This window comes from Grammomys surdaster, unplaced genomic scaffold (genome assembly GCF_004785775.1).
Source record: "Grammomys surdaster isolate TR1022 unplaced genomic scaffold, NIH_TR_1.0 125901, whole genome shotgun sequence".
Taxonomy (NCBI): Eukaryota; Metazoa; Chordata; class Mammalia; order Rodentia; family Muridae; genus Grammomys; species Grammomys surdaster.
The window spans coordinates 282,822-303,665 of record NW_021620725.1 but is presented as its reverse complement, the minus strand read 5'-3'; the positions used below and the strand labels follow the sequence as shown (position 1 = coordinate 303,665).

Genomic DNA, 20,844 nt, shown 5'->3' with positions numbered 1-20,844 from the left:
ATTAGTCTTGTTGCTGATGGCTTCACAAAAACTTCTTCCCTGCTGTTTAGTTGAATAACTGGGTGTTACAAACCGTCTAAGGTGATAGGTAACATCAACCATTTCCATTGTCTTCCAGTTCTGCCATCTGGGTAGATTTGGGGAGTCAAGTTTTAACTCTGGGAGGTTTTCAGTGACAAATTTAAAGTTGCAGAATGAGTTTTGTCTGCTCTCTGTGGGTGGCTTCCTTTCATCCACAATATGGAATATATGCAGCATGGCTTTGTTTTGTCCTGTTTTGTTTTCTGGAAAACATGATTATGATTTCTTCACCCTCCCTTTCTAAACATATAATCCATTCTAAAGCCAAGAGTGATGAAAGAATTTTCGGATTACTCTTTTGGGAGATTTCCGTACGTATGCTATGTATGCACATTCCCACCCATGCAATAGGTGTGAGGGCGTTTGCCTGGGCATTATTTGTGGAGGCCGGGGCTTGATGTCGAGCATTTTCCTCTATTGCTCTCCACCTTGTTTTATGATGTAGAGCCTTTCACTGCAGCTGGAACTTGCCATTTCAGCTTCGATGGTTGGCCAGGAGGAAGCCCTCGGGATCCACCCGTCTCTGCACCTCCTCCCACCAGTAGCATTAGAAGAACACCTGAACCTGGGTGCTTGTACACTGGCTGTGCTACCTGTTGGACTGTTTCCCCAGCCCTCTCTTAGATTCTTGGCATTTTTATATTAACACAGATCACTCTCTTCTTCCTCCTCCTCCTCCTCCTTTTTCTCCTCTTCTTCCTTCTCTTCTTTCTCTTTCTCCTCCACCTCCTCCTCCTCTTCCTCCTCCTCCTCCTCCTCCTCCTCCTCCTCCTCCTCCTCCTCCTCCTCCTCTTCCTCCTCCACCACCACCACCACCATCTTCCTTCTCTGTTTTCGTTTTGGGACATAAGATTTGCAGCACTGGCTGGGCTTGGTCTTGTTTTCATCACAGCCTTCCTGTGTTGAGGTAACAGGTTCGTCCCCTCTGGGCTGAGCTTCTATCTTGTTTATCAGACTCCCATTCATTCTTACAGATGGGACAGAGAAGGCCTATGCTTATATAGACTTTAACAATGAGGGGAACTTGCTGGCCTCTGTTGGCTGTCATCCTGACTACACAATAACCATCTGGGACTGGAAAGAAGAGCAGCCCATGCTGAGGACAAAAGCGTTTTCTCAGGATGTCTTTAAGGTCACTTTCAATCCTGATAATGACGAGCAGTTAACTACATCCGGATCCGGCCACATCAAGTAAGTCTGGTACCCAACAAAGAAACTAAGATATTTTAAGGGACATTTCTAAAAGGACCAAAGACCAAAGATGTGGAGATAGTTTTTGCTATCATTAAAATTAGATTTTTTTTCAAAATTAGGAAGATTTCATATGGTTTTTTAAAAAAATACTTATTTTTATTTTATATTTATGAATGTTTTGTTTGTATACATATGTGTGTAATACATGCACGTTGTGCCTGTAGATGCCAGAGAGGACTTTGAATCCCCTGGAGCTGGGGTTACTGATGGCTGTAAGGTGCCATGTGTGTGTGTGTGTGTGTGTGTGTGTGTGTGTGTGTGTCCGTCCACATACTAGGAACCAAACTCAGGTCTTCTAGAAAGAGCATCTCAGTAACTCATTGTAGGCATTTACAAAGTCATGATGAGCTTTCGGACCACCGTGAAGTTTCTTGTTTCTTACCTGTAATGGTACCCCAGTCTTAACAGTGCCACAAGATGTCTCACAGCCATTCCTGATGCGTTGTCTCCTCCTGATCTCAAGTCTGTGGCTCCAGGTCCCACGTCCCCCTTGATCTGCTTCCAGAATGGAATTATGTAGACCCTCTGTTATCTTTCTTACTTGTTACTTTTATTTAACATCCATTACTTTCAATCCAATTGAAAATTTTGCTTATGGCTGGTAACTGCTGCAGCAGACAGCATAACTCAAAATTCAGGACTTACAAAGACAGGGAAGTTTTTCCCTCTAGTGTTCAATCTATGTTGTCTGACAGAGAGTAGTAGACACTGTTAATCAGATGAATCAATGAAGTTCCTTACATGTGCTTATGAAATACACATTGGGGCAGATGGACATAAAAAGAAACCACACTGATTGATGTATCTGACCTCTTTCTCTCTTGTTTGTAGGTTCTGGGAGATGGCTTTTACATTCACTGGTCTCAAGCTGCAAGGATCACTGGGGCGATTTGGTAAAACATCTACTAGTGACATAGAGGGCTATGCAGAGCTTCCAGACGGGAAGGTGAGCGTGCCTGCGGCTCCTCAGTCATTGAACTGTGCACAGATGAAAGCATGCCTACCTGAAATCAACCTCATGTTCAAGGACTGGCAATGAGAACAGCTACTGTAATTTTGAGTGTCAGGAACACCTCATTTTCCTTGTACAGACTATCAACTGAAATGAAAACATTTCCTTAAAGTTTTCATAATCCATATGTATAAACCATTTCCTGGTTTTGCTTCATATTATATGTACATGAGATGTGAAAATATTCTCCTCTGTTAACACAGAGGCATGCTTGTTACCTTTAACAATGTCATGGAATTATAATGATTTATATTGTCTTTCCCTTTTGTGTCATAATGTTCCAAGGGTTTCACATAGTCAGGGCTTTAATCAAGCTCGTGTCTTGATTTGGTGTCAGGTCATCATTGGAAGATGAGGTCATTTCATAGCTGTGTCTACAACACTAGAATAATTTGTCAGTTGATTTTCTGACATTACTAGTTCACTTTTCTCTTGCTCTTACAGATTTTACAGGCTTTTTTTCCCCCTTAAAATGACAGTTAACCAGGATCCCTTCCCCTTTACTATCTTACTGGGTCTCCTATTAGAATAAGTTATACTGTGTAACTTGTGATCACGTCTCTTAAAAGAAAATTTAAGCACACAAATATCACTTTAATAAACCAAATTATCTGTTCATTAAAATGATGGCATAGTTTCAATTAAAAGTATGGCGTATAGGAGGAAATAAAAAAATGTCCAGGCTAGTCGGTCTAGCAGAATTAATGAGCTTCAGGTCCAGTGAGGGAGTCTTGACAAAAATCACAACAGTAATAATAGGACCTTGAAGGAAGACGCTGATGTTAACCTCTGGCTGCACACAGGCACCTATGTATACCACTTCCCTCCCTCCCCCCCAACAAAAAGCCTCAGGTATTGGCTGTGTTTTAAGAGCTATACAACGTCCTTAGACGAGTCTTAAATTCTTCAAATTCTGAAAACTGTGTTAAGGTAAACGTCACCATAACCTTCTTTTAAAGCATGGTATGAACTATGTCTCTGAAAGCTCAGGAGAGTTTGTGTATATGTAAGGTGAACTGGATATTTTAAATGATAAAACCACAGAAAGGAAAGGTTTTTCCAGTTAGGAATGAATGAATATCAGGTATGTAGAGTGTGAACCAGATTAAGATATGTTGGGAAAGAGCAGACACTTCAAGATGAGTTTGGCTCCTAGTGTGTATGAGGAGTCTTACAGCCAGGTGGAATTACTGTGTGCTGCAAGAATAATGAATAATGTCATAAATGGAAAAAAAACAGTAGATCCGCTTGGTCATAAAATTTCAGGAAGATTGGCAGGAGGAAAATCTGGAATCAAACTGATGAACTGGGAAGGTAGTAGTTATTACAATCATCTGAATAAAAGAGCTGATGTGGGGAGGGCGACCTGCTCTGAGGACCAATGACAAAGAAAGCTGAGTGTAACTGACATTTCAGAAAGGAAGGCCTTGTAAGTTTTTATAGCTTTGGGTGGCTTTAATCATTGAGCAGTTAATTTCATACGAACAGATGGACAAGCCTTTGTGGTGTCTGGAGGCTAGCAAAGGGAAGGGGGACAGAGGGGGACTGGACAGTGAATGCCAAAGAACAGTTACACAGAAAGACTAAGTTCTATAATGTTTTCTAGCACAGTGGGTGTCTGGTTCACAACCATGTCTTGACTTTGTAATGAGGAACTAGAGACAGGTATTCAAAGCTTCCCAACACGAACATGATGGATGTCTAAGGAGAAGGAAATGCTAATAACCTGATGTATCTGTCATACATCATATACATGTATGAAGTTATCACACGGCACTTCATAAATGTGCACAATTAGTATTTATCAGTAAAAATACTTGTATAAAAAAATCAATTTGAAGACTCTACTAAAGTGAGCTGAGGCCCAGTAGCAGGTCACATAGGCATGCAAAGTTAAGACTGAGCTAAAATCATCAGTTTCTGACGATGAGAAGGAAAGCGTTCCCCTCTGTGGATCAGTCCACACTGAGGGCCTGTGGAAATAAAATTTTCTTAGTCAAAGATGCATGTGGTTCACAGAGAAAAGAAGTATACTTTCCAGTTTCTTTGGCCTCTTGCTTCTGAGACAGTGTGGTCAGATCAGGGACTTTTGAGTAAGAGCACTTAAACAAGAATCTTGGCTCTTCTGGAGAATTTGGGGATAAGTTATTTATTTCACCGTTGGTGCTTCAGTTTTCTCTGAGTGAGAACAAAGCTGGAGTTAGGGAAAACAGAGCACCCACAGGCACAACTGCATATGGTGCTGCTAAGGAGAGTACCTAGAGCATGTGGTTAGCGCATTTGGGTGTTAAACACCAATGTTAACAATCATTCAGGCATATACCGCAAATATTACTTATTATAGCACTCATTAAGGACTCTAAGAGCCAGTGTCTGATGGCATGCACTTTGAGCTGTTGAACTAGACAGTAATTTGGGGGCAGTCCCAAATACTTTCCTTGTTTGAAACTTGAGCTGTGATCTGCTCAACTCAGTAGTGGTCTTAACAATGTAGCAGACGGCTCTACATTTAGAAATGGAATCTCATCTTTGGAAGACTTTAGATGCCCAGTTTTGATCTAGTCATTCCACTCCCGAGTTCTGCCCTTAAAGGATGTATAAAGAAATCTACAACGAGCATTCATAAAGAAATCACCACCAACACACAGCCTAGTTGTGGGGTGTTAGGCAGCATCTGCTAAAAGTGTAATCGGAGGTTGTATCTGTGGCGGTGGGTTTTTGTTTCTTCATTTTCTTTCCTTATATATCCTACCAAGCTATGATTTTCACAGTCAAGAAAAATAATCTAGAAGTTAACTTTCACATGTTTGAGGTATTTAATCTTTATGCTTTCTTTCTTCCCACCTGCCAGGTTCTCTCAGGGTCAGAGTGGGGCAACCTGCTGCTTTGGGAAGGCAGCCTCATCAAGGTGGAACTCTGTCGGACTGGCATGAAGTCTTGTCACAGCGGTTCCATTAACCAGATAATGCTGGATGAGGGGGAGGTTATCACTGCCGGGTCGGATGGCAGTGTCAGGGTAAGGCCACGGTATTCCAGCTAAGACTTGAGGTCACCTAGGTGGTTTTGTCTTATTAGGTGCTTTTTGAAGGGAGTCTGTGGCTACTTATTTTCAAGATCAATTTATTTTAAATAATGCTTCTCATGTGGTAAATGTTTGCATCTTTGTCAAAATTAATTGAAATGTTCTGAAGGGAGCTCTTGTTCTTGTGCTTCAGGTATTGGCATAGGGGCTTCAGAAAATGAAAGCCCATAATAGCACCAGGTAAACCGTGGGTGCACATCCTTTCACAGGGCCTGTGGGTGGGCATTTTCTAAAGATTGAAAATTCTGAACTTTTTTTTTTTTTACTAGCCTGGAACTCACTATGTAAACCAGGCTGGCCTCAAACTCGCAAGAGATCTACCTGCCTCGGCCTCCTGAGGTCTGGGATTAAAGGTGTGAATCGCCACCAAGTTGGTGGTGGAAATGCCCAGGGAAATTAGTATCTCTCCGAGATGTGCGGGTGTGGCTTGCTATGTACCACTCTCCCCAGTTCTTGTGCTGGAGAGCTCAGTGATTTCACTGTGCACACTGTCTTGCCTCAAGTCTAGGGGAAGCTGGAACACTGCTTTAGAAACAAAGTCTCCTGAGTTGCTGTTCATCTCTGTTTCCCATTTACCCTGTATGGTACCGTCTGTGAACACTATCAAATCTACAATCTTCTGATTTGCCTTCTAATCTTCTTGGTTCATGGTCCAGGGCCTCTAGATATTAAATTCCCCAAGACCACTTTGTGCTTTCTGAATATTCTTCATATGTATATGTATGTGTATGTGCATGTGCATGTGTGTATATGTGTATATATACACATTTATTTTCTTTCTTTTTTTTTATACTTAATATTGAATTTTTTAATGTAAAAAAGACTAAGTCAATTTTTTAAAGCAAACATGCCATAACTATATGGCACTATTTCCATAATCAACGCCCATAAAATGGCATCAGTACAAAAATCTAAGCAAAGACAATAGATTAGTAATTAGAACATCAGGTAATGTTGATTTTTAGGAAGAAGCTTAACAGATAAAAGAAGGAGCATATGACATAAATTCAAGTATGCAATTCAAATTTACAAATTATGAAAATTCTCCACTTTTATAGCTGGCTTCTTTTGAAGGGTTAAATTCTAGCCTCATTTTTTTTTCATCAACAAGCCAATTGGACAAACTCATTTAACCAAATTTACATCCTAGAATATGTAAGTAAACTGAAGGCATTTATTCAGATGTGTAAGTTCTATTCATTTTCATCATCTCTGTAATCAGGTTGCAAAGGACACGCTTTTCTCTTTGCTTTTCCTAAGCCACTGCTTCCTGCTTCTTCAGGAATCTGGTTCTCTTTCTTAGAATCTTTAGGAGACAGACTGAAGAATTCCCCGATGCCTTTTTGCCACTTGGGAGTTGGGCGCACACAGACTGGGTTCCCTCCTGCATACTTATTTTCAGCTTTTCTCGACGAACTTGAGGAAGAATTGTTGACAAAGGAGGAGGAGCCAAGCACCTTCCTGGGGGCTTGAGAAGCCACCACTTTTCTGTAGGCTCCTGGGACGTAGTTTGCTTTGGTCCGCACCATGTTCACACAGGAAGAGACAACTTTTCACCGACTCCCCAACTGCAGATACCTCAAGTGGACAAGAACCCCTTCTTTCTTTTTTTTTTAATATCCCGACTGCAGTTTCCCCTCTCTCCTCTCCTCCCAAACCCTTCCTTCCCCGTCCACTCCTCCTCTGTTTCTCTTCAGAAAAAAAGGCCTCTCATGGATACCAGCCAAAGATGGCACATCAAGTTGCAGTAAGACTAGGCACGTCTGTATTCTTGAATGTGTGGGCATTCACTACAGAATGGCCAACTTACCAGAGGTTATACTCTCAGTGAAAATTGTCTGTCTCCCAGAAGCTTACAACTGCCAATAGCTCCATGACTTGGGATTGAATTATGCACTCAACTCCCATTTCCATATTGGGATTTGGTCTGGCCTGGGCTTGCATGGGTTTTGTACCTGTTGTCATAACTGCTTGTGAGTTCATACATGCAGCTGCCCCTCTGCCCAGAAGATATTTCCTCATAATCCCCCACCATCCTAAGCTCTTACTGTCTTTCTCCCTCATCTTCTACAGTGGTTCCTGAAACTTTTGGGGGATATGGGTATAATATGTTCTATTTAGGACTGAACACTGTACAGTCTCTTTCACTCTGTACCTTGACCAGCTGTAGGTCACAAAAAATAAATAGAAGCTTTTCAAACGAGAGTTGAGAGACGTGCTGGACTATGAGTATAAGAAGAAGTCATCAGGAGTCTGTTTAATACTGTGTCCATTTACTATATGATAGTAGGTTCTATCTTAGAGCCTATAACTTGTCCAGCCATAGTTTTTTGGCCAGGTAATGGTGTCATGTATGGTTTTCATCTTGTTGAGTAGAACTTAAGCCCAATCTGAAACTGATTGGTTACCCCATGATATTTGTGCCACCTCTACACCAATGAGTATGTCTTCCCAGGCCAATTGTTTCTATAGCTCTCAGGGTTCACAGCTGAGATATGATTGATGATCACTTCTCTCCTCCAGTAGCATGGATAGTACTTCCCAGTACTATAAAAGCTAGCTAATAGGGAAGAAGCTTCCAGGTCTGCACCAACGTGATTTTGCCATGTTCTGTAACACAAACATGTGGTACCATCAGCAAGAGGGTCTCGCTGTCAAATTCTGAAGTTCAATCAAGAGCAGTGGCAATAACCTGTCCTGCTGGAGGGTCTATGGGACCTCAACTGGTCAACAACTCCAAAAGAAGTAACTCATACGGGGCGCCTTGTACTTGGTAGCTTCTGGTGTCTAGTAGGGGAATGGTCATTGTGTTATAAAATAACTTTCTTGTTGATTTTGTAAGATATGGGACTTTGAGACAATCGACACCGCTGACGTTATAGATGATACCGGGTTGTTGGAGATAGAACCTATTAATGAACTTCACGTGGACAAGAACGTCAACCTCTTCTCAATGATCAAGATGAATGAAGTTGGAAATAACTTTTGGCTGGCTCAGGTATTCTGCAGTCTTCTGTCTGGGCTTTCTAACTGTACCAGAACATAAAATGAAAATAGAAATAGAGTTGATTGTTTGGACCAGAATGCCCCATGTTACAGCCTTATGGGCTTGCTTGGCTTATTATACATTTCTAGTGTTAAATATATAGAAGATATTCTTAATGTATTTCAATTATACCTTACAATATATGTAAACACTAGGTGTTGTTGCTGGCCCTCATTTTAACCAAATCACAGAATGAATGATTTTAATTTGATGAACATTAAAAATGATGAAACATTATCAGCTGTTTAATTTTTTTAGGATGCCAATGGAGCCATATGGAAACTTGACCTTAGTTTTTCAAATATTGTAAGTTCCCATTTTCCTTATTTTCTCCTAACTGTTATAGGAAAAATTCTTTGATAGTCTTTTGTTTTGTTTGTTTGTTTTTTGAGACAGAGTTTCTCTGTGTAGCCCTGGCTGTCCTGGAACTCACTCTGTAGATCCGGCTGGCCTCGAACTCAGAAATCCTCCTGCCTCTGCCTCCCAAGTGCTGGGATTAAAGGCGTGCGCCACCACTGCTTTGCACTCTTTGATAGTCTTTAAAAGCTGGTGTTTCTTTTGTTTCCATCAAGTTAAAAACAGAACTCTGTCATTATACTAAACACATGGGATCTTCACTAACGTGATCGTCTGAGCTGCTCTACTGAGCAGGCAGGAAGAGCTGGGCCTGGGGGATCTGATGAGATCCGTGTAAAGTCAGTCACTGACGTCAGAGCCAGGACTCCATTTGGTTTTCCTAATTCTCCTATCCAGAGCTCTGAAGTTATATGTTTTTCTCGTTGAGTAAAATGACACATGTGTTACAGGATTTTGTTTCTGCATCTTTAAAGTTACCTTTAATGATATATTACTCTTTGAGATCTGATATTCTCTTTGTCTGTTCTCAGACCCAAGACCCAGAATGCCTCTTCTCTTTCCACTCTGGTCCCATTGCAGCCTTGGATGTTTCTCCCCTCACTTATCTCATGGCCACAACTGCCTTGGACTGTAAGTGTAAACCACTCCCCAAACTGCACATGTGTATGCATGCGTGCATGCAGGTATCTATGTCTGTGTGTGTTAGGTTGTGCATGCCCTCGTATTTATATATATGTGTACATGTGTTCTGGTGTGTGTGTGTTGGGCTTTGCATGTATGTATGTTCATGTAAGTGTACATGTATTCTGGTGGGTGTGTGTGCACGTGTGTGTGTGTGTTATGTTGTGAATACATGCATGTTTGTGTATATGTACATGTGTTCCGGTGTATGTTGTGTTGTGCATCCATGCATGTTCATGTATATGTACAGTGTTCTGGTGTATGTGTGTGTATAACATCAGGAATCTTCCTCTATTGCTTTTCAACCTAATTTTTGAAACAGGGTCTCTCACTGAGACTTGAGTTCACCAAACAGACTAGACAGCCAAGCAGCTCCAGGGATCCTCCTGTCTCTGCCTTCCCAGCTCTGGGATTACAGGGATACTTCACTGGGTCTGTTTTTTTCACGGATGCCGGGGATTCACACCCAAGTCCTCATGTTTGCATGGCAGGCACTTCACTGTCTGAGCCGTCTCACTAGCCTCGTTAAGTGGGAACTCTTAGTAAGAATGTATCTGGCCGTGTTTGTATGCAAATTGAAAACGTGTGGTATTCAAAGTATTTGAATGTTCTTCCAAAAACAAAACCTGTGGAATGTAATAGGCAAGACAGATTTTGAAGCAGGAAGTGCACAGCCTGGAGCAGACACGATTGGAGATTAGAATGAAGACCTAATTGTAAATTATTTAGGAAAGCGCTGTTCGTTTTGTTGGCAGCATGCATGCCTTTCTATCCTCATCACTGTGCTTTCCTCTCAACTTACAGTATCTCTAACCTGGTAGACCGCAAAGGAACGTGTTCTGTCAGTTGGTCACAACTCATGTCTCCCATCAAACTGGCAAAGGGCCCTTGAGATAGGAAGAAGGAGGCTTTGAGGAAGGAGAGAGCCCAGAACACACGGAGTGTGGAAGTAGAAAAAGGAATCCTGGGGACAGTTAGATACAGGGAGGACCAAGGTAGGAGATGGAGGCAGGCCAGCAGTGTTTGCGTGTGGGCAGATTCAACTAAAACCTAGCATGTATGAACATGCCACAAGGAAATCTGTTACCTTGTGTGCTGATCTAAAAATAACTAAAAAGAAAAAATAAATACAAATTTAAAAGGCTGTTAGGCTATCAATTGATGGAGTTACTGAATTGTCTCCTATAAAAAGTGAGCTGAGATTTTTTTTTTAAAGAAATAACACATTTATAATCTGTTTCTTTTAAAACCTTTCTCTTCTTCTTTTCCGTAGGCTCTGTGCGCGTCTATGACTTTGCTAGTAAAAACCCTTTGGTTCACATGAGATTCAAACAAGGAGGCACATCCCTCATCTGGGCACCCCGATCAGTAAGTTTGTTGTCTTAATCAGAGACCCTGAGAAATATACTGAATCCATGATATCTTGTAGAGATGTAGTTATTTTCTGGCTCAGAATTTTAGAAGTACAAATATTTCGAGTCATTTATTTTACCTAAAATATTGCAGAAATCATTTTATGATATTACTATTATAGTTTGCTTAGTGAAAATCTGTTTTTGTGCTACCTGTGGCATAGGCTCTGTCTTGTGAACTAACCATGCCACTGAATTTGAGTCATCTTCTGTCCATGCAACCATGGTTTTTAAACATCATGGGACTATTAATCACCATGGGAGTATTAATTCTTATTAACAATAAGAATAAAGGGATGGAATCACAGAGGACATGGTTCAGGTAGGCCTCTGGCCTGGTTTCCCATTGTTTGGATAAAGACTACCTTCAATGTACCGTATAAGATATTCTGTACCTGTCTCTACCTCTAGTTCTTATGGTAGCATTTCTTCTTCACGCTATCCAGTTCTCGTTCTAGGTACCTTCTTGTACCTAGTTCTTGACCAAGTACCCTTCTGATCTCAGCTCCAACCATCTTTGCCTTAGGGGAGTCCTCAAGCACAGCTAGCTTTCTTTGCTGTGTGTTTCTTTCCTATGGACCCATGTTAATCATATTTTATACTTTTCTACATGTTAATAGGTGACATTCAGTCTATTTGTGTTCACCCCAAACTGCTGGTGACAGGTGCCTTCTACACAGGAGGCAGGCGAGCCATCTGTGTTTGCTCGTTGGAAGCTTGAATTATTGTAGATTACCCTGCTTGTGGTCATAATAAGTAAACAGCCCGGAGTTGATGGGGACTGCCATAACATTGAACCAAGGGGTGAAAAGGGCAGCCGACACTAAGTCACCTGAATCAAAGCAAGATCTGGAGTGACTTTTGTGTGTGCTTCAGTTACTTAACTAAACACAGGTCCCATGTGTTTGATTGTTTTCCCAGGTAAGCATTTCTGCATCCCAGATCGTAGTAGGATTCCAAGATGGTGTCGTTCGAATTCTTGAACTTTTTGATCCAAAAGGACTTACAGTTTTTGCAGGACGGAAGAAAATCTTAGATGCTGAGTTACATTTGAAATATGTCTTCAAACCTCATACTGAAGAAGTTACGGCTTTAGCTTATGAACGTGATGGCGAGATCTTAGCCACTGGGGTAAGTGTGAGATTCCCTCTCATTTTCTACTAAAACTCCACACCTAGCTTCCCTCTTAACTGCACCTACTCTATTGTGCCCTGTTTACCAAAATTAACCTACATTTTGTTTTCTTATTTTTTCAGCGCAGTCTATGTATGATATTTAAGAACTGTCTTATAAGTTAAGTTTTAATCCTTATTTTAAATGAACAAAAAATTTCAAATGGAAATCATGCTGGATGAATTTCTTATAACCATTAGTTTATAATATATATGTGTTCTTAAGGAGGGCCATCATAGGTGAGGTTTACATAGTTCAGTGGGAGAGCTCTTGCCTAGCATGTAGCCAGTTCTGCTTTGATCTTTGATATCCTCTAAATAAGAACCAAAACAAAAGCCTGCCTCAGATAAAGGAAATAACTATATTCTATAGGAAGTAAGAATGAACAGATGTATTGTGGAATTATTTTAGAAATTAGTTGTATGTACATAAACATGTGTGTATAAACACATATATGGTAGTCACATTTCTAGACTAGGTACTGAAACACTTGGGAAAATGAGTCAAACATTTGAAACCATATTTATATTTCAGATTAATCGAGAATACATGACTGTTGTATCTATAAATGTAAATTAGATAGACTCCATGGTATTTAACAGAATGTTGAATGACTGTATTGTCATAGTAATATATATATATATATATGTATACATATATATAATATATATACATATATAATAATTACATATATATGTATATATGTATATGATGAGTGTATTTCTTTTTCTTTTAGAGTGCGGACAAGACTGTTTTCTTTTTTGATGTGGAGAAGGAATACAAGCCGGTTGGTTTTTTTACCACTCCTGGGCCTATTTGTCAGTTGATGTGGTCTCCAGCCAATCATGTAAGTCATTAGCATTTATCCTCAAGATTAAATTGAAGTGTCTTGTAGTTACAAGGGTTCTCCCTCTTTGGGCTACATTTTCCTCATTGCTATTTGGCAAAAATCCATTCTAGAGTTGCCCCGACTACTTTGCCTAATTTGTCACTAGTGTCAGCCAAAGACTGCAGGAGATAATCATATGTCAAGGAAGATTATTAACTCCCACAAATACAGTGACTTAAATGAGTTCCACACATCCCTTGGGACAGCTCTTATCAATGCCTTCTCTCACACAAGATGGCCACCTTGAAACCTCAAAGCTTTCTGCCTCCCTGTCATGCCTTCAGCATCCTTTCCCAGAGAGGTGAGGACCCGTTGCATCCTCTCAGGACCTCTGTGTCGCTCCTCTTCTTTCTTTTACCATGGAGAAGCTGTCCTTCCTACTTATTGCCCATTCTGCCTCTGGTCCTTTGGATTAGAGTCCCTCATTCTCGACTTCAATAGTTTACATCATGACTCTCTTTCTTGGGACATGTAAGTTAGCCTTTCCTGATGCTCCCTGGGTAATTTCCCATGGTAGTCTCTGGCCCTTACAGAAAGTAAACAGGCTCACTTTGCGTTGTGCACTTATGGCTTCCTGCCTTTCCTCCTAGCAGCTCTCAGGACTGACTGCTCCATCCTTCCACACCTTCTGCCTGCCTTCTGGCTCCCTGATTCTAGTGTGTAGCTCTTCTCAAGGCATCGCTGATACCCACCTAACATGTGAATCTTATCTTCTTGATATTGTAGCATTGTTTGACCCCATTGAACTTTCCTTCCTGTTTAAAATATCTTCTCCCTTTAATGTTAGTGCTTTTCTGTCCCCCCCCCCACCTCATTCTTGCACCTGGCCAAGGCTCTCCCTGGTCATTGGGTGTTAAATCCCTCAGTGCCCCGCTCTGTCTCTCTTTCCTCCTGCGCTATGGCTCTAAGCAATGCTTTCTAAGCCCACAGTTCTCCTATAAGCTCAAATGTGCCACGGGACACTTGTCCTGATGTCTCCTCTTCACAGCACATCACCCACTCCCCAGCTCACCTTAAATTGTATTCATCCTCCACCTTCAAGCTAGATAGTACTTTCTCTGGAAATTATGCACAATCAGGCAATTCTTGCAGTCTCTTGGCAGGACTTTCACAATTGCAATTTGTATTTATCTGTGTGAACTGATAACTGACAAGCTCTCCCTTCGGAGGCAAAGTCCATAATGGGAGTGAGGATAGCGGCTCTTCTTACAACTCCATCTCTAGCATGTAGCAAAATGCTGAGTACACAGTAGATAAGGTGATTTCCCAGATGAGGTTTTGGTGCAAAAGAGAGTTCTGCACTGGACAAGAGCAGTCTGGGACCTGCTGTATTTGAGTGGAAGTCAAAGCTTAAGACTTCTTGAAGCACACTTATGAAGAGAAGAGGGAAGAAGAGAGAGTCCTTGGAGCATCACATTGAAATTTAAACTTAGGAAGATAGGATGGGTTGTCATGGGTGACTGAGCTGAGCAGACCTTCATGCCACAAATTTTCCTCAGCGATTTTAGCTAGAAGATATTGCCCTTTGGGCCAAGAGATTTCACAACCACATATTTGGCTATGGCTATAAGTCATGGTATCTTTAAAGGAAACAATTGAAAATCTAACTTTAGCCATCAGGTTAACAATGAATAATTACATGAGGATAACCAATACTAGCAACACAATAATCATTTGTGACTAGGCCTGTGGGGTATCGCCTTTTTAAATGATCGTGATATTCTCACTGACTTTGAACTTGTAAAAAATTGCCTACATGTAAGTGATATGCATAAAATGCATCTTTCTTTCTTTCTTCCTTCCTTCCTTCCTTCCTTCCTTCCTTCCTTCCTTCATTTCTTTCTTTCCTTCTCTCCTTTTTTTTTCAGCCTGAAAGCACTTTATTGATCATCTGTGAGAATGGCTATATTCTTGAATGTCTATGCCCAACCATTAAGGATGTAGATGATCAGAATGTTACCACGTTTGCAATCCCAGACATGTTACTCAGATGCTTCCATTTCACGAGTGTCAAATCTAAGATTTTGGTATGAGATCTTCTTGAATCATTATTTTCTTTCCTTTCTTCCATTTGGAGATGCAATATCCTATAAAAGATTCTTGGAGAATAATAAAATAAAACAGATCCTGGCCCTTGGAGCGTATACACTGGTAAGCAGGAGGCAGTAGTGGATAGGTGACTACAATCCAGGTACAAAGAAAGAAACCTCAGGGAGTGATGTTGCTGATGGAGGGATGAGAGGAATAAAAAACTGGTGACCTGGAAATGAAGATTTATACTCAGAAGATGGGAAGATATCTAAGAGAATGAGAGGAAGAGAGAGGTAATGGTGCTGGGAGAACAGCCCTAGGGCAGCCACTGTTTCAACAGTTCTTGGTGTTTTCACGAAGAAGAATGGCTGGTTGAAATCACAGCATTCAGTTTGTAGGAGATGCGACAGGACCATAGTGAAGGTCTCTTTAGAAGCCAGCCAAGCTACATCAGTTTGAGCCACTGTGATCTTTTGTGAACAGAGGATGGTGTGAAGAGATCATATAACTCAGAGAAGGTAGTTCTCAGGGGTGAATAGGAGAAGGGGCTACCAAGTGTTGGGGACCTCTACATTGGACAGCCGGTGATAATCGAGTGCCTACATCATAGGTTTATGGGAGCCAGAAACAAGCTTCCCATTGGCTATTTTAGACGTAGTTCCTAGGTTGACAGTGGCCGGCTCTGAGGGAAAATTAACACTTCCCATCTCTTGCCAGAAAGGATGGTCAAATGATTTCAATGAAATGGGGATTAAACGGAAATGATGCTCATCCCAAAGATTTGAATTTTAATGATAAAAATGTATTCCAAAGGGTAATTTATGAAAATATAGGAACTATGAGGTTTCTAAAACCCGCTTCTTTCCACAATCTGTCATGCTCACACACAAAATAGCACACTTTAAAAGTGTCTATTTATTATCTTTTTTTGAAAAAGAGATTTATGGAAGTACAAAGGAGAGAAAAACAAAAGATGTTGAAGGAGAAGGAAAGGGAAGAAATGAGGAGGAGGCTAGCAGAAGAGAGAGAAGCCTTTGGGGAAGAGGAAATACCAGAGGAGGAGGAGGCCACTGAAGAAGAGGAAGAGGAGGAGGAGCCGCTGCCTGAGATCTTCATGCCACCAACACCCTCTCCTGTCCTGTGCGGCTTTTACTCAGCTCCAGGGAAGTTCTGGGTGTCGATGGTGAGTAACGATCCCATATCCATTCCAGGTTATGGTTGCTGGTTTTTTTTTTTCATCCCGCTCATTCATATGCATACATTGAGAATTTAATTTTAGACTAGTGATGTAGCTGTATGTTTTAATATGTTCATTTTTTTGTACATCATTATAACATCTCTTTTAAATATGTCTGGCTTTTGTATCTGTTGTCATTCAAGGCCAAACTCCCCTATTCAAGAAGAGCAAAGTGGGGACAAACCACTAGTGGAGGGTAAAAGGTCAAACAACTCTTCACCTGTGTCTGCTCTTTGTTTGTTTGTTGTTCTTTTAAGTTTGAAAACAACAGTTTTTTTGTGGCAGAACTGTACAAATCTGCTTACAATCGCTTACAACCAGGCTGTGTGGCATATGGGTGGCTAGGAATCTACGTGTTTTCCTCATTCTACCCCAGTCAATATCCGGACATAGCAAATAAGGAAGAAGGGCAAATAGATCTTAAAAAGACTGATACAAGAAAGAAGAAGTGTCACAATGTGTGTGGCAGGTTATATGTCTTCTATTTATATACCATATAGTCTTCTCACAAAACATTTTTCTCAATGTCTTGCAAAGCAAGAGCTTCTTCATTATAGATGTTGTAGTTTTCACTTCTGAATGTGCACACACACACACACACACACACTCACACACACACACACACACGCCTTCCCCAAGTAACTGGCTTAAAATTATATGGAAAGATTATTACTACTAAATTCATACTTTGCCCTCATGAAACCATGGTGTGGAGCTCTTAAGTGACATCTTCAATGACATGGAACTAAGGTATGATCTCTGACAACACTGAGTACGTAGCCCATGCTCTTAGGCACTAAGCCCCATCATGAGGTAAAGCACAGATCACAGAGGAACTAACTGCTCTCCTTGCTTAAGACAGCCACATGCCTACACTAGAAAAGCCAGCTTCATTTTCAAGTCATGACTCCAGGGCTTGAAATCAGGACTCACACTGTTGGTCAGTTCTCCCACCAGAAGCATTTACTTTATAAATTATTATTTGAACAACTTCTCCCCACAAATATTTTGCAACTTTCCTGTCTCTCCAGACACTCATATTTCACAGAGGGAAGTCAGATTGAATTTCCCAATCTTTTCTCATCTCTAGCACCCTGCAGAACTGGGCTCTGCTTTGCCTGTTGTTATAACTGGTGGATGTTGCTTAGCAACTTGCCCAGGGCAGTGTTCCAGAAAGCCTCTTAGGTCTTTTCCTTCTCCTTTACACTCTTCCTGTAATTTTGTCCCTGAAACACACAACTTAATGTATGTCATCAATTCTTGTCTTTTCAAATCCAATTCTTACCATCAGCACATGAAGTTTCCTGGATTTCTGACAATCCCCCCCAACACCACACACACACACACACACACACACACACACACACACACACACGCAAACAGACACACAGAGGTACACATACATCATCATGACCATCATGGTGGTTTTGTGGTACAACCTGGGGTCTCGTGCATGCTAAGTATACACTCTACCACCAAACTGCATTCTCACCTCCTCTTGGGCTCCAGAATCTCTCTCTCTCTCTCTCTCTCTCTCTCTCTCTCTCTCTCTCTCTCTTCCAGCTCCTTTTGATGCTATCTGTTTTTTTTTAAATAAAAAAATTGTAAGATAGACATTGTAATTCATAGGACTCCAGAGTATGACCTAGCCCCTCCCCACTTTAACTAAGCTAATTTTATCTAACAACTTTAAATATTATTTATCTACCCACATGTGTCAGGTATTTATCTTTTACTGAATTCTCTCTTCAGCATCAAACCTGAATATTCTCTTTGCCAACTGTATTTAGCACGTCAAAATGAGCATGCCCCACCAAAACTTGTTTCTAGTGCTGAGAGTTGGACCCAGGACATTGTATACATTTTAAACAGATGCTTTCTCACTGAGCTATATCCACAGATTCCAAAACACAACTTTTAAACTACATTTAAAACAAGTAAACCTGGTACACTTCCATAACAATAATGAAGTCAATTGTCCATTCACTTACAAGAACAAACTCCAAGAGTTACAAAGGATTCTTCCACTTTCTTGATCTTTTGATACCTTTAGCAAAAGTAGGTCTTCATAAACAACCAGCACATGGTTAGGAGTTATTCAAATCCTGTAGGATAACTTTTGACTTTAGTAAAAAGTTTATGTCCATTTACACTTAATATAGTTACTGACATATTTTCGCTTATAACTCCCACCTTACTAATTATTTCTGTTTGTTATGCCAGTTCTATATTCTTTTTTTTCTTTACTGTATGGTAATTATGTGTATCTTCTTTTGCTATTCCTAAGGATCACAATATACATTTGACTTAATTTTATATAAATCTATCATTTGACTAATCACAGAGGGAAAAAAATCTTAGAAAGCTTTAACATCAGATATAACAGAGATAACCTTTCTCTCTCTCTCTCTCTCTCTCTCTCTCTCTCTCTCTCTCTCTCTCTCTCCATCCATTCATTTATCTATCTGCCTACCTACCTATCTTCCATTGTATTCATGATGTGTTAATGAGTGTGGCTCTACGTGTACCACAGTGCTGATGGAGATGAGAGGACAACTTTTGGATGTCAGTTCTGCCCTTCTACTTTGTTGAGGCAGCATCTCTCTTGTTTTTACCATTCCCTTAGAGTCTAGGCTAGCTGACCTCAGTTGACTCTCTTGTATCTTCCTCCCTGTACAAGTGCTAAGAATGAAGATGTGAGCTATCACAACTGTCTTTTTGTGCATTCTGGGGATTGGACTCAAGCCAAGGCTAATTAGGCTTGCTATGCATCCATTGAGCCATCTTGCCAGCTTGTGTCTTTTATTTATATATGTTTCTATTCCCAGAAAATAATTTATTATTGTTTTTAATTGCCAATACTACTTTGTTTTTTCCTCTTGTTATAATTCATGTCTACATCTTTTGTTTGAAAAAGTAGTTTTAACATATTTTATAAAGAATAGGTTTTCTGATGATAAATTCTCTCTCTCTCTCTCTCTCTCTCTCTCTCTCTCTCTCTCTCTCTCTCCTTCCCTCCCTCCCTCTCTCCCTCACTTCGGCTTAAACTCTCCTTGCCTTCCCCTCTCACAAAGCTTTAATGATACATTTTTCAAAATCATATTTGCCTTCCACTCAGCCAATACCCTACCACTCTGTCTGTCTCTTTCTCTGTCTCTCTCTGTCTCTCTCTGTTTCTCTCTCTGTCTCTGTCTGTCTTTCTGTCTGTCTGTTTCTGTCTCTCTCGCTCACTCACTCGCTCTCTCTCCTTCTGCATCTATGTAAAACCACTGGCGCTCCAATTTTATAAATGTGGCAAGATATATAAATTCACTGTCTTGACCATTTTAAATATACAGTTAAAATGATAATAAATATGTTTGCAATGTCACACAGTAATTACTGCCACTTATCTCTATAATCTCTTTATACCTGTAACATAGAAAATCTTTTGTTGAAAACAAAAATTTTCAGTTCAATTCAATATATTCTTATCACAGATTTCCCCTCCTTATCCCCTCCCAGACCCTCTCTACCTCCCGACTCTCTCAACTCTGTACATTTTTTCTCTCCCTCTCTTAAGAAAACAGTCAAATTAAACAAACAAACAAACATACATATATACAAGAATAAAAAACAAAGAAAAAGCACAAGAAATGAGTGTGTGTGCATATGCGTGTGCACACACACACACACACACACTATAAAAACACAAAATTAGAAACCATAGTACACAAGGAAAATACCATGAAAGCTAAAACATGCCAAACAATGCAATATGAAATGCAGTCTCTGTAATACCCTTGGGTTCGTTTTGTATTGGTCATCTACTGCTGGGCATGGTGACTGCCTTTAAGTGTGGTTTGTATACCAAGTGGGACACCATTGGAGAAACAATTTTTTTTTTTTTTGTGAGTGGATGTCATTTGGAGATAGCTTCTTGATTAGTAGTGGGAGCTTGGTGTAACACAGATATTTAATTCCCATCAGCCAGTAGTTCCCCACTCTTCTTTTCCTCCAACCTCTGACATCCATCAGTCTACTCTCTGTCTCTATAGACTTTTGCTTCTTTCTCATGTCATGACCTCTGCAGCCAGAACATCATAATGTTCTCCAGGTTCATCCATTCCACAGACTATGTCAGAATATCTTCCATTTTCAAAGCTTGATGTTATTGGATTGTAAGTTTTTAACTACATTTTTGCTTATCCATTCAACAACTGGCAAACATGTAGTTCATGCCTACCCTCTGGCTGATGGGAATAATGCTTTGCACAGACGGGGTTTCAAGTATCTCTTTGAGACTCTGCTTTAGATTCCTTCAGGCATCGAAACAGAAGGAAAATTACTGGACCATATGATAATTCTACTCTATTTATTTATTTCAGAACTATCCAGTTTTCTACAGCAGGCACACCATTTCACATGAACACCAAGAGCACAAAAGGGTTATCATTTCTCTACATTCATACATAGACTGGCTAGTTTTTTTGACTATAGTCATCCCAAGTCATGTGAACATGGTGCCCCCTGTAGCTTTGGACTTGCATTTCCTCAGTGACTGGTGGTGACTGGTGGTGACTGGTGGTGACTGGTGGTGACTGGTGGTG

General features: G+C 40.5%; 1 protein-coding gene and 1 pseudogene across 1 annotated transcript in view; one reads left to right on the top strand and one right to left on the bottom strand.

Annotated features, from left to right (window-relative positions):
- Cfap44 (cilia and flagella associated protein 44) overlaps positions 1-20,844 on the top strand; it is an 81,252-nt gene that overhangs the window by 15,289 nt on the left and 45,119 nt on the right. The window contains exons 7-17 of the mRNA XM_028752409.1: positions 1,056-1,272; positions 2,167-2,281; positions 5,199-5,363; positions 8,272-8,427; positions 8,734-8,781; positions 9,363-9,462; positions 10,787-10,881; positions 11,847-12,056; positions 12,835-12,945; positions 14,856-15,014; positions 15,956-16,201. Of these exons, the coding sequence (XP_028608242.1) occupies positions 1,056-1,272; positions 2,167-2,281; positions 5,199-5,363; positions 8,272-8,427; positions 8,734-8,781; positions 9,363-9,462; positions 10,787-10,881; positions 11,847-12,056; positions 12,835-12,945; positions 14,856-15,014; positions 15,956-16,201 (1,622 nt within the window). The remainder of the gene's footprint in view (positions 1-1,055; positions 1,273-2,166; positions 2,282-5,198; positions 5,364-8,271; positions 8,428-8,733; positions 8,782-9,362; positions 9,463-10,786; positions 10,882-11,846; positions 12,057-12,834; positions 12,946-14,855; positions 15,015-15,955; positions 16,202-20,844) is intronic.
- On the bottom strand, positions 6,522-6,999 carry LOC114608466 (annotated as a pseudogene).